Consider the following 12,984-nt stretch of genomic DNA (forward strand, 5'->3'; position numbering starts at 1 on the left):
TTTTTTAACGAAAACCACTTTTCATAATAATAAAAGTGAAAGCAGAATTTGGATTGATCTATGCTTACTTGCTAGGAAAGAGAAAAAATTTCATCATAGCTAGTCTTCTCTGACAGCTGTACTTGTCTGGGGTGTTTGAAGGATGAAAGTTGCATGAAACAGAACTATACCTTCAATTCCTCGTGATGCATTAGCTCTTGGCTTTGGGAAGTGGGTGGTTGTTGTATTTTGCCACTGTTGCCTAGTGAAGTCATTTATAATCATGAAAAGTGGGTGTAAAATTCATCCCCAGGAGAATGATAGTGTATTATAACCACTTTATATTAATTTTGCCATAGTATACCTGGTTTTGTAAGATGTCAGGCATGTTCCTTTCAGTTTCTCCTGTATCTTGGGGAAGAATGACTCATGATTAAACCAAGGTGATGGTGAGGTCTCTTGGCCAAGGTTTATGACTATCTCTACCACTCCAGCCCATTTCCTAAATCCTAGGACTCTTGCTACCTCAATTTCTGAAATCTTTGTGAAGCAGAATTTCTTAGATACAAAATTTCTAGCTAAGGGCAGAGAATAACTTCTTAAAAAAAAAATTTTCAGTCAGCATGGAGACTCGGCACCTACACATGTGCACAGAGCAGCATCACGTGAGAGCACATCTATTCTTGCCAGTCCACTGCAGTATCACTCACCAACACGTGCTGTGCAAATTGTGGTTTTTTCACTCATAAGAAATGTGCTCCAGCAGCAGCAGGAGTAGTACACTATAGAGGGACTTTTTTCAGGCCTAGAAGCTGAGCTTTACAGAGTTTAGACAGAGGGGCTGGCCAGATCTTTGGTGGCTGTTGTGCTATGAATTAGGTGTGTGCAGCTACTGCTGGCAATGGGCAGTCAGTGATTAGTGCTGGGTGTAAGTTCAGGTGAAAATTTCACAGTGAGAGGATAGGCACTGCCACTTCTCATCTTCCACTTCCTGCTCTTTCAATGTTACTGTTATTTCCCAGGGCAATGAAGACCTTAAATTTCTTTAACTTCACATTTAAGGTGTTGTCATGCTGTACTGTTACCCTGAGTGGTAGTCAAGCTTTACATAGGAATAGGAAAAGCCTTTTCCTGTCCAAAGACCCATTCTGCAAATCTGCCCTTTTCTTCTGTGATTTTTCATCTCTCCATTTTTTGCCTCATCGGTTACACAACCAGTAGCAGCACCAAAGTGCAAAAATTCAGGCACTTCTAAGCTCAAATAAAACTAAGGCAAAATAGTCATTGCTCCTCCCTTCTTCCCCCCAGCGCCTTCCAGAATGTTTTCCTATCACTTTCTGGGATCAGAAGGCCTCGTCATGCAGATTTCTCTTTCAACAGCATACATGTAACCTCTCTGAGACCAGAGTGATATATAAATGAGCAAAAAGAGAAAATGCCAGATGTCCAAAAAAAATTTAACAAAGACGTGATGGAATGTAATAGCCCAGTTAGTATCTACTCACTGCTCTTGTTGGATGTGAAATAATTTTAATAATACACAATCTGCATAGATATCCAGTGCAAATGGGAACAAAATTTGTCCCAGCTTAATCCGTATATGAATCTTAAAGGAAAGCTATTATGTTCAAGCAAATTCTGGGCATGTAGAAATAAAAAAATATGAAAAAAAAATGCTAAAGCAATATAGGTTATCTTTCAAATATTTTTACCTTTGGTCCTAATGGTCCACGCTGTCCAGGTCTTCCTGCAGAACCCTATAAAAATTTACTTGTAAATCCACATGGCACTTCAAAATAATTTTTTTTCAGAAAAAAAAAAAAGTAACTTGCTACCACGACTGTTACAAAACAATGCTGGAGACCCGTAGTGTTAATGGAGAGCAATAAAATGCACCTTTTCTTACAAATACAACTTCAGTGCTGTCACTGCATACAATACATATTTTTAGAAAATATTAGAAATAAATTTGTCCAAATTTAGCATTTGTTGTGATGTATTGCTTTCAACTGCTTACAGTTTTTTGAATTTGCATTCTTGAGTAAAATTAAGATACGCTACCAGTTTGGAGGCAGCACAGTCTTGCTAGGTTTAAAAGCAGTTTCCTAAAAGGTTTGTTTCAAAAATAATTTGGAAATTCAAGTTCCTCTTGACTCTATATGGTGACATGAGTTGCAAAGAACAATTATGGCTCTTTGATGGTAAAATGGACAACAGTTCATTATTGGACATTGTAGAAATTTGAATGGAAGAGAAAGGAATTTGACAAAGTGATTGAATTGTCTTTATCTGGAACTTGAAGGCAGATATAAATGGAATTACTAAACAATGAGGAAACACCAATGAAATTTTACACTGATCTGTGGAAGAAAAAAATAGAAACAAGAGCTGAGCTGCCAGAAAAAAATTATACGTTGACACTTGCAGGATACAAGAGCTGAGCTGCCAGAAAAAAATTATACTTCTCCTTTAAAACCCAATTACTATCTTCTGATAAAAGATTAATAGAAATCTCAACAGATACGAAGACAGTGCCAATAAATGTAATTTATCTCTCAGCTGTTTTGAGTTGCTACCCCCTTTGAAGCAGATTCTCAGTTTTCACTTAAGCACCACTGGGTACTCTGGAGTTGTGATAAGGTGTAAATGGCTGATAGTGCAGTACCAGTAAGTACGTAAAAGCATTTTCATAATTTCAGCAAAATTCTTATTTTTCTTATCTCCTTTTTCTCATCTCTCTTCTGTACTGACTCAAACTTTGCAGAGTAATTAAGCAGTAACATGAAAATTTTGTTCAACTGCAACAAGACATTTTTTGAATATTTATAGCTGAGTGACTTGGAAACAATGCCTGCTATAAAACCAATGTGAGAGTAAGGCTGTGACTAAGGCAGGTCAGAATGTGGAATTTTGGCCCTGCTTGTGGATACCTTCTTGTTTCAGCGAACAGATTCAATACTTATTTTTGTAACTGTATTTTTGTACTATTTTTAGTATCTAGGAAAAGACGTAAGAGGGGGCAAATTTCTCTAAGCTATCAGCTACAGTTTCAGTGACTCACAATTACTAGTACTTTAAACCAACACAGTAAAGAGCTGCTCAAAGTCACTCCTGCCTTCAGCGTTCAGTCGGTGTCTGATGATTCACAGAATCACAGGCATAGGACTGTACAGGCCTGTGGAGGCCATCTAATTCAATCACCCCCTGGAAGCAGAACTGTCACCAGCTTCAGATCAGGTCAGCCATGTTTCTGTCCAGCAAAGCCTCGATAACTCCAAGACCAGACCTTCTGCAACCTCCCTGGGCAACTGCTCCAACCTTCAGTGAACAGTTGTCTCCTAAGGCTTAGCCTGAACATCCCAACCTGCAAATTGTGACCACTGTCCCTTGCTGAACCATCTGGCACTACAAGGAACAGTTCAGCTCCATCATACTTGCAGCTGCCCCTCAGAGACTCATTAAGTAGCTACTGGATCGTGCCTTTGTCTCCTCTTGTTGCCAGACTAAACCACTGGAACTCCAGCTATTGGTAACAATGACAATAAATCCAAATGATCTGGTTGCTACCAATAGATTATATTCCCATATTCCCTACTTGATGATTGAAGTGGTCCACACTAGCAAAAAGTCTCCTGAGACACAATGAAGGAGAAAAAAGCATTCCTTTTTTCTGTGATATTGCTTCCACACTACTGGGAAAAATTTTTTAGTTTAAAAGTGGCATGTTGTATTACGCACATTTGTTTGTCAAATGATAACATTTCAGTTTAATCTTCATATGTGTGAGTCACTTTCATATAAGAGAAAGGAATCTATTAGGGTGAAGGGTGAAACAGAGAGCTAGATAACATAAAACCCCTTATTTCACCCTTTGATATATCAAAAATACACCAGAGCAGAATAAAAAAAAACATTAGCTAATGAGGTGTCAGAGAAATTCAGACTCTTTGGAGGACACAGTCATTTTAATGACATTTTAGGGCAAGTGAATCCATTTGAATGTAGTGACTCTCAATCTATAGCAGACTCCAAAGAGCAGAATGGAGGAAACTTCTGTTTGGAAAAAAGCCCAAAACAAACCAAACAGCTCAGCAACAATTTATACTCCCCTCCCTTAAAACATCCACTCACCTTTGGTTCCCTTGGTCTGGGAATTCTTGATTCACTTAACAGGTCGATGCTACCTGATCCTTCCATATCCTAATGGAAGAGACAAAATGCTACAGAATTTAAGAATTTATCTTATGGGGTTTTTTTCTGGTTGTGTTGTTTTGGTTTTTTTCCAACTGCTCTGTTTTCTGAAGTTCTGTAAAAACTGGAAACATACTGAACACAAATATTTTAATCTTTTCTTTTTTTTTTTTTTCAGAGAAAAATGGATGATGTTCTGGAGATAGGCTTTGCTCAAATGTGATAAAAACATGCTGGTCATCCTTACAGAAACTCTGGTTTTCACTGTCTTGCCAACTTGACACCATTGCTCCAGCACTTCAGGCAGAAGAGCATCAAGCAGAAGTGAGACAGTTTGTACTGTGTTTAAGCACACTTTTAAGCAGTATTTTTCTGTGTAGCATTTACCTGCCACCCAGCTACTGAAACACTAATGACTAGTAAGGGTTACCAAAACTGATTTATGTCAGGGAGAACTTGCAGTTTAAAGGCAGCAATCACTTTTCATCAATAGAGGTTCTTCCCAATTCTCACAGTCAAATATTGAACTCCTGCCTAAAATACTGCTTTCTGAAATGGAGCACAAAAAATTCTACGATCAAACTGTAGAATTAATTATGTTGAAGGGTCTCTCAGAGGCTGCCTGGCCCAACCTCCCATCAAAAGCAATGTCGACACTGAATTCCAATCAAGTTGTTTAGGACATTGGAAACTCGGGCCTGAGAACCTTCCAGAGATTAAGGTTACGTGTTCTCCTGACTGAGTAAGCTCAGTTCCCTGAGGCTTTCATTACAGGTCATCTGCTCCAGCCCACCGTCTGTTTCCATCGCCCTCTAATAACTTCAGAAATAAGTCTCTGTGTAGTGGGAGTCCTTGAGAGGAAACTACCTATTATTTCCCATGGAGATTTTTAGTAGTTTTCAAGGGAACGACACAGAAAGCAGAGGCCTCCCTCCAGCTTTCATTGTTCTATGACATTACGGATACACGGCAGAAGCAGGAGCTACCAGTTCCAAAGCAGTAAAGAAACAAAATTGCAGCCGCCACAATTACTTGCTTCAGGCCCAGCACCTCTCATGTTCCTATCCCCTGGTTTGTGCCTAGTCCAAACTTGTCAGACTGTTCTTCAAAACATCTGCATGAGCCATGCCAGCAGGGAATTGTTCACTTGGTTTTAACTGCAATTTCAGTTGCAGCTGCGCTGGCTGAATTATTTCCTTTTTCTGAAAGAGAAAATCTTAATCTTTGTTTTATTTCCCTACTCACAGCCATACAGCCTTCATTTGCAACATCAGCATCGTGTGTTGAACCCCGCTTTTGTTTAGATGATTAAAATGGCAGAAAATATGCTACTTTCGGGGTGCGACTGTGTGGGGGAGGGGCCAAAGATTATGAAGTTGGGACTCCCTGTGACAAAGTCATCAATCAGATGTAAAAACATAACTTTTGTTCCAGAAAATTCCGTTTCCCACTTTTCCATTGGAGCTCTCCCTAAAGACCACCCTCTCCCCGTTCCCCTATTGGTGTACCACAGTCACCCCACAAAAAGACCATCCCTGTAACCCCTACTTAGTGGTCAAACGGCACCCCCGAGCCCGCCTACTCCGTTCCCCTTTTTAAACCCAGTTCCCGCCCGGGCTCGGGGCTTGGCACGCCGGCTCCGGCGCCATTCAACCGAGCTGCATCCCGTTTTCCTCTCCTGTCGGCACCCTCGGACTTCCCGAAAATAAAGCCTGTTGGAATTTCACCGGAGCCCTTCGAGACCTCTCTGGTCGGCCGTGTCGTCTTACCCACCCGGGGCTGCGCGTGCGCATGACGGCAGCTGGATCCCGCCGCGGCGGCGCACGCCGAGGAGCGGCCTGCCCGCAGCCGCTCAGAGCTGGGGCTCCCGGCAGATGGCCGGACCCAAAAACCCGCACGAGTGTTCTCTAAAATTTTAGTATATTAAATTGGCTTGTGGAAGAATTGATGGAATAATTAGTGTGAGTGCATGCGAAGGGTAGGAATGTGCCAGGAGTGTCTGCAGATGGGGAAGGAAGAGGAGCGAAGGAGAACCTCCGCCTCCTAGTGACATAAGCCCTTGTATCAGCTTACTATGTTTAGAGGATCCACTCCTGGCCCACTTAGTTTTCTGCCAGTTAGTGACTTGAAATGGCTGAGCTTAGCCCAGCTGTGGTGCACTCAGAGATGGTGTAAGGGGGAGATCACCTTCAGCTACTACTGAATGACAGTTTAACACCAAACGCATGGAAAACATAATCTGACCTGACTCCATTGAAAAAGATCTTGTTCTTCTGACCTTTTCTGCCAACTCTACAAGAGCAAGAGAAGCAGAAGGAGTGCACAACTGGAATCAGGTCCTTCCTTTTGGAGGACCAAGGTGAGAGACCTTGTGTGCAACTTCACCTGAGATTGATTTAATGTCATTCAGACTTTCATTCTGCTCCTCCATCAGCTATCAGTGTATTAAACACCAACAGAAAATCTACTCTTATTCTCTTTGGCCTGTTTAAGCAAACTCTCACTGTGAAGGGTAAATCACACTGTGTTTCTGGGCCCTTTCCCTTGACTGCATTGTGCCAGTCTGTTTTTCCCTTTAAGAGAGTGCTTGATGCCTGCTTTATATAACGCATCGTCTCTTTTGACATCTGCTTGTATTTAATGGGTTTACCAGGTACCTTCTACAGCTCAAACTGTTCTTTTGGCAAGCATAAGTGCCAGCAAACACCATGCCATTTGGTTTTTTGCACATAGCTGATCACAAATGCTAACAAGTGCTAACAGGAGTATTTTGCAGCAACAGCCTTATTGCAATAAACAGACTGCCAACCAAAAGGTAGTGTCACCCTAACAAACTGGCAGACCATGGTGCTGCCTCAACAGATGGCAGGGGTAGGCATCCAAAAGATCAGCTACAGCTAGCAAGCCTGTTTAAAGTAGTATTCCTCTCAGGGAAATGACAATCATACCAGTTTTGTTTGTACTACATAAAATTCAAGATGAAGCCAGTCAAGATACTGATACTGCAGTTAGGGCTCAAATCCTTCTGCATTTGCCTCCATAAAAGTGGGGACTCCCAGTTTTCACCCTTTCCTGCTCATCTGCTAAGTTTTCTCCTCTGAGACTTAGGTATTAAAAGTGGCGGAGCTTGATCCTTAGCACATAATTGCAGAACTCTTTGGTAACATAATAAGGGCACATTGCCTTTTAGTCAAATAGTGCATATAGTGAAAAGTGGAGAATGGGTCCTCAGAGGCCACAGAAGATGACTGTAAGTCAGAGAAGCTGTCATTCTGGGCTAAAACTCAGACCAGGCTGGGGATGAAGATCTGACTAGCCAGTGGTCCTTAACTCATTCTGAGACATCTAGATATTTATTCAGGGGAGACTGTGTACCAGTGTAGTGTGCCTAAGACAAGGCAAAGGACTGTTTGCTTAGACTTCAAGCTGCTTTTTGCTAACAATTTCAGTGCTGGCAATTAAGAACTTATGAACTGGTAGAGAGATTTTTGTCCATTGAAATTCACTGACATCAGTGAGATTATTAACCAGTAGCGTATATAGTACAATATTCTTTAGTCAGATATCAGAAAGCAAATTGGGTCTCTAAACAAGCACTAGTGGTCACGTCTGTGGCACCTCAAAGTGTCTGTAGAGTAAAGAAAAGAAAAATACAAAAGAGTTGGAGTAGATACTAAGAGAAATGTGTAGGAAAATTGGTATCTTTTAAACACCACCACTTCACTGCTGCCACTCTACAGAGGGCCAGTAATTTTTGTCAAACATGCTTCTCTGATGAGGCTACCCTGAGTTACTGTGCCAATTCAATTATATCACGTGACATAAAAAACTCTAGAAAGACTTTGCTGAGCCACACAGGTAAATTAGAATTGAAATATGCATGGAAAATAAGGAAGAAAAAAGTGAAGACACAAATATGAATATTGATAATGACAGTTTCTTGGTCTCTCTTCACAAAAATGTTAATGCAGCAGCTCTAATTCTTGAACCTGAGTGTTCTTCCCTTGCCTTTCTTTACTGCAAGGCACTTTCTGCTCCAACAACATTATCCAAATGAGCAGTTCTCAAATGATATGTAAAGCTCATATTGAGCTGGCCTGATCTCGTATTTTTAAGTGATGAAGGTGTTATTCTCAGAAGTAGAAAAAGTAACATCTGCAATTTTATATTTTAAATAGAATATTTTTGTCCTAAGTAGAACAGACCATGAGGTCAGAAATAAGCAACATGTGTCTCTGTATTTACGCTCCTTGGCAAATTTCAATCTAGAACAAATGACTTTGTCATCAATTCAGACTTAAATACCTGTAAAATATACAGGTACATTGTCTTTTTCCTGGAGGAAATATATCCATACTTACAACAAGCTTCAGAATAGCAAAATACCTCAAATCCCAAGCTGTAACTTGGTCCTGGTGGTCCAGGAGGCCCAGGGGGTCCAGGAGGCCCAGGCGGTCCAGGTGGTCCAGGTTTTCCAGGAGACCCAATAGGGCCAGCTTCTCCTTTGGGGCCTATTGATCCAGTGACTCCAGTATCACCCTAAAATAAAAATTCAGACTATTGATATACTGAATATGTCTAAGCAAAGGCAAATAAGTAGTTTCACAGGATCACAGAATGGTTTGGGTTGGAAAGCTCATCAAGTTTCAATCCTTCTGCCATGGGCAGGGACACCTTCCACTAGGCCAGGTAGCTCAAAACCGCATCCAATCTGGCCTTGAACATCCCCAGGAAGAGGTCATCCATCGATCATGGTCATGGTTCTCCCCTGGACTTGTTCTAACAGGTGCATGCCTTTCTTCTGCTGGGGGTCCCAGAGGTGGGCCCAGCTCTCCAGGTGGGTTCTCATGAGGGCAGAGTAGAGAGGGAGTATTCCCTCTCTCAACCTGCTGATCATGTGTATTGGTTCTGGTTGAGCTGGAGTTTGTTTTCTCCCCAGCAACCCTCACAATGCTGTGCTTTGCATTGGTAGCTGGAAAAGTGTTGATTATATACCAGTGTTTTGTCTTTTGCTGAGCAGCACTGGCATGCCATCAGCACTGTCTCCTTAACAATTCTCTCATCCTCTCCTCCCATCAAGTGGGCTGGGAGTGGGCAGTATCCTGGAAGGGGACACAACTAAGCAAAAAATAGCTGACCCAAATTAACCAAAGGGTTACTCTGTACCATATGATGTCAGCTTAGATATAAAAGCTATGGGGGAGAGGAGGAATGGGCAGCATTTGTTGTTTTATAGTAGTTGCCTTCCAGAGCAACTGCTTCCCGGGAAGTGGCTGAATATTACTCACTGATGGGAAGTTGAGATTAAACTTTTTTTCTCTTTGCTTATACACATGGAAATTTTCACTTTCTTTTTGTTTTAGTAAACACCACTTTATTTCAACCTACAAGTTGCTTTCTGTCTTATTCTCTCTCCCCAGTCCCATTTGGAAGGGGCTGATAGAGCCGTGTCCAGCCAAGGTTACCTGCCTACAGGACACTTCATAGGGAAGCATGCTGGCCAACTGAGAAACTTAGGTTACACAGTATGTCTCCAAGATTTCTCAGCCCTTTTCAGTAATGCGCTGTATCACAGTGATACTGTCATTCTATAAAGACACTTTTTTGTTACCTTTGGACCAGCAGAACCAGGTTGACCTTGATCACCCTGTAAAAGAAAATAAATTGTGCATACTTAGAATAAGACCATTATGCAACAAAAGCATATTTATGGTATTTTTTCCTTAATACAAATGCCCACAGATTTCTGTGTTGTTTAATTTGATATCCTTTACATGGAGCTCTTTATCTGAAACCTCAGACCTCTCAGTTAAAAAGGAAACAATCTGTAATTCAGGCGTTACAATAACACATTGATAACTGGTCTGGTATGCTAACTGGACTCGATCTTGTATTTCAATTATTGCTGTAGATTTTAAGGGTTTGGAGGTCAGAGAATTAAACATTGCAGGTCACATCCACCTGCTTCTGAGCACAAATGCCAAAATTCTTACGGGCTATAACAGAAATGGAAACTGGTCCTGCTCAAGTTGTACAGGTTGCCCTTCTAAACACAGGATGTGATGATTAGGAATATTTTAAAATTCCTCTGTTGCAATCAAGATTTCATCAATATTTGCTTTTATATACCTTACTTGCCTACTGGTTTATTTCCATTTCTATTACATGGAATAGAGAGAAAGACAATGCATGCTAATAATTATTTTCAAAATTGCTCTGGATCTAGAGAATAATTTTTATGTTGACAAGCTCCTGTCCTTACTCACTCAGCAGAAATATTTCTTGAGTAAAGTCTGAAAAAAAATGAGTAAGCACCAGCAGTGCTTTTTTGTCTAAAAGCAATGGCTAAACTCCATGTTGAATGTCACTCAATGAACAAACTGTATTTACTTTCAGTACATCCTGTTGTTTGTTTCTTTCTCGTTATCTTCTCTGGATTAATTTCAAATAAAGAACAAAACAGATACTACAATATAAAATAAATCAAGGCTTTCAGAAAAAAAGTAATAAAAATTGAAAAATACTCCTATTTGTATTGAACAGATGCAGAAACATAGTGCTTCAATTCTAATGGAACTTTTATCAAATGTACAGAATGCAGCAAATAGACTCGGTGAGGCAAAATATTGCAGCCCTTTTTTTAGAAGATTATGATTTTAAAAGAAATTTAATTTCTCTTAAATTGCTTCTCTTTCCCCATCAATCTCCTCTTATAGTATGTGATTCATGTTCTGTTTACTTCAGCTAGACTTCTTTCTGTTCTTAGGCTCCCTCATGTAAAACACACACCACTGATTACAATGGACACGGGTTTCAGGTGCCTGCTTTGCAGTACACATACTGCACTTTCTGGGTTGCTGCTGGTTCCCATGGGTGCTGCACTTTTACCAGCCTCAGGCTTTTGATATCACAACTCAGAACCTCCTGCCTCCAGAGATAAAAATAAATCAATATTCTGGCCATTTAAGACTTGCCTTTTCATTTCTGTTACAGTGTGTGAGCTTAAAATGTACACTTGGGAATTTACTTTCAATTTCTTGTGCATAAGGTGTGCTGTTGAAGCTCACTAGGGGATGAAATTGGCTTGTAGTCTTTGTTTTTGTTCACATCCTTCTTGAAGTGGGGTATAAAAAATGGTGCTCAAATGATGTTTTGATAAGCAATGGATTATATTAATTTCCCCAAGTCAAGCCTGTTTTGTATGTGACAGTAATTGCTGAATGATCTTTCTGTCCTTACCTTGACCCATCAGCTTTTCACTGGTGGGCATCTGGTGCCCAGCCAGTGTAGGCCATGACTTTGTCTCTTGTTTGCCAATTTAAATGGTCTGTGCTCCTTCAGACTCTTCTCCCCTGTCATATAATGTGCTGTCACTCTGTGCTAGGCTGGGCTAACTGGAGCTCTCCCTTTCCCCCTCCAGATTCACCTGTCTGAGCCCAGTCACTACTGGTTTTTGAGTGGCAAATCACAACAGAGTAGTTCATACTGCATATCAAATATTGCATGCTTCAGAAAATGAGACAATAGCCAATAGGACATTCTGGATTTCTGAATATGCCTTTTGAGATGTGTTCTAATAAGCTATTAGTATCTGGATTCCATTAAAAAATACTGAAGCCAGATGCTACTGGCTTGCAGAGACAACTGCTTATGATTTTTACAGCCTAGAATTGACCAAGATTTTGCACTGACGTAGGAGCAAGACAGACATTTAACTCACCTTTTCTCCCTTCCATCCTGGTGGGCCAGCCACTCCATCACGGCCAGGAGGACCTTGAGGGCCCTGTAGATGACAGTAAATCTAAAGCAGGTGCTACTTGAGAGCTTGATTTCTAGAACATGTATTTAAGTATTAGGGACCAACTGATGATACAGCATAATGAAAGACTAATGTGTAGCACCTCCCATCACTAAACTTTAACACTTTTATTTCTTTTTTCTGAGAGTTTGGCTTTGTATCAAACCAATATTTTAATACATTTTAATAGAAAACTATATACAACAATCATAAATTGTAAGCAAAAATAAACCCCAGCATATTGTAAATATAACCTTAGCATGAGAGATTATGGTGCTATCCAAGCAGGTTTTGACAACACTGTAAAAGACATGATGGGGTTGAAATCCCCAGGCACCTCAGTTATCTACACTTTTGGCAATGTCAGTGCCAGATGAGACCCAGCTGAGGAAACCTTGGTATTTACAAAATCAAGGCCAGGGTTTCTGTATGGTAGAATCACTAAAAGCAGTTGTGATATGGAGGGAATGGTGTCAAACAGGAGACTTCTGTGCTGTCACTACAAACAGAAAAGCCTGAAGGCTGACAGAGGTCTTGATCCATAAAACTCCAGTGATATCCTCCCTTGGGAACATTGAGGCTGGGCCTCAGTTTCCCGCATGAGGATCCCAACCAAAACATTTCTGTTGGGAATTGAGCTCACCTCATTTATCCAGAGTGTGCAAATGTTTGAATAGCAGAATAACAGTTTCTTGGGTCATCTGAAATTGTGGTAATACATGGGTCTGTGTTCTTAATATCTGGAGTTTTCCTTCAGCAGCCTGTATAGTTGTCTCCTGGATTGATTCTTCTGAAAATGTTCTTTAGTTGTCTTATTTACAGTTAGCTTCTGCTTTTTAAAACAGATATGTTTCCCAGGAACTATCCTGAAACAATGATTTGTGTTGCACCAGAAAATTGACTGTGTACAAGTACTTCATGCTATTGCCTGTGAAATCCCAAATTGCACAAGAGGGAATACACTCATTTTTAAAAATAAAAAAATGAATCAATACTTATTTCTCCATTTTCTTTTC

At 40.6% G+C, this 12,984-nt stretch overlaps 1 protein-coding gene across 1 annotated transcript in view; it reads right to left on the reverse strand.

The window, feature by feature from the left end:
- Positions 1–12,984, reverse strand: part of LOC128942244 (collagen alpha-1(XV) chain-like) — a 114,341-nt gene that overhangs the window by 41,209 nt on the left and 60,148 nt on the right. The window contains exons 14-18 of the mRNA XM_054284560.1: positions 11,891–11,953; positions 9,782–9,817; positions 8,557–8,709; positions 4,111–4,179; positions 1,692–1,736 (exon numbers count right to left, since the gene is read on the reverse strand). Coding sequence (XP_054140535.1) covers positions 1,692–1,736; positions 4,111–4,179; positions 8,557–8,709; positions 9,782–9,817; positions 11,891–11,953 — 366 coding nt within the window. The remainder of the gene's footprint in view (positions 1–1,691; positions 1,737–4,110; positions 4,180–8,556; positions 8,710–9,781; positions 9,818–11,890; positions 11,954–12,984) is intronic.

This window comes from Melozone crissalis, unplaced genomic scaffold, assembly GCF_028551555.1.
Source record: "Melozone crissalis strain CALT ecotype California unplaced genomic scaffold, PUWL_Pcris_2 ptg000042l_1, whole genome shotgun sequence".
NCBI classification, from domain to species: Eukaryota; Metazoa; Chordata; class Aves; order Passeriformes; family Passerellidae; genus Melozone; species Melozone crissalis.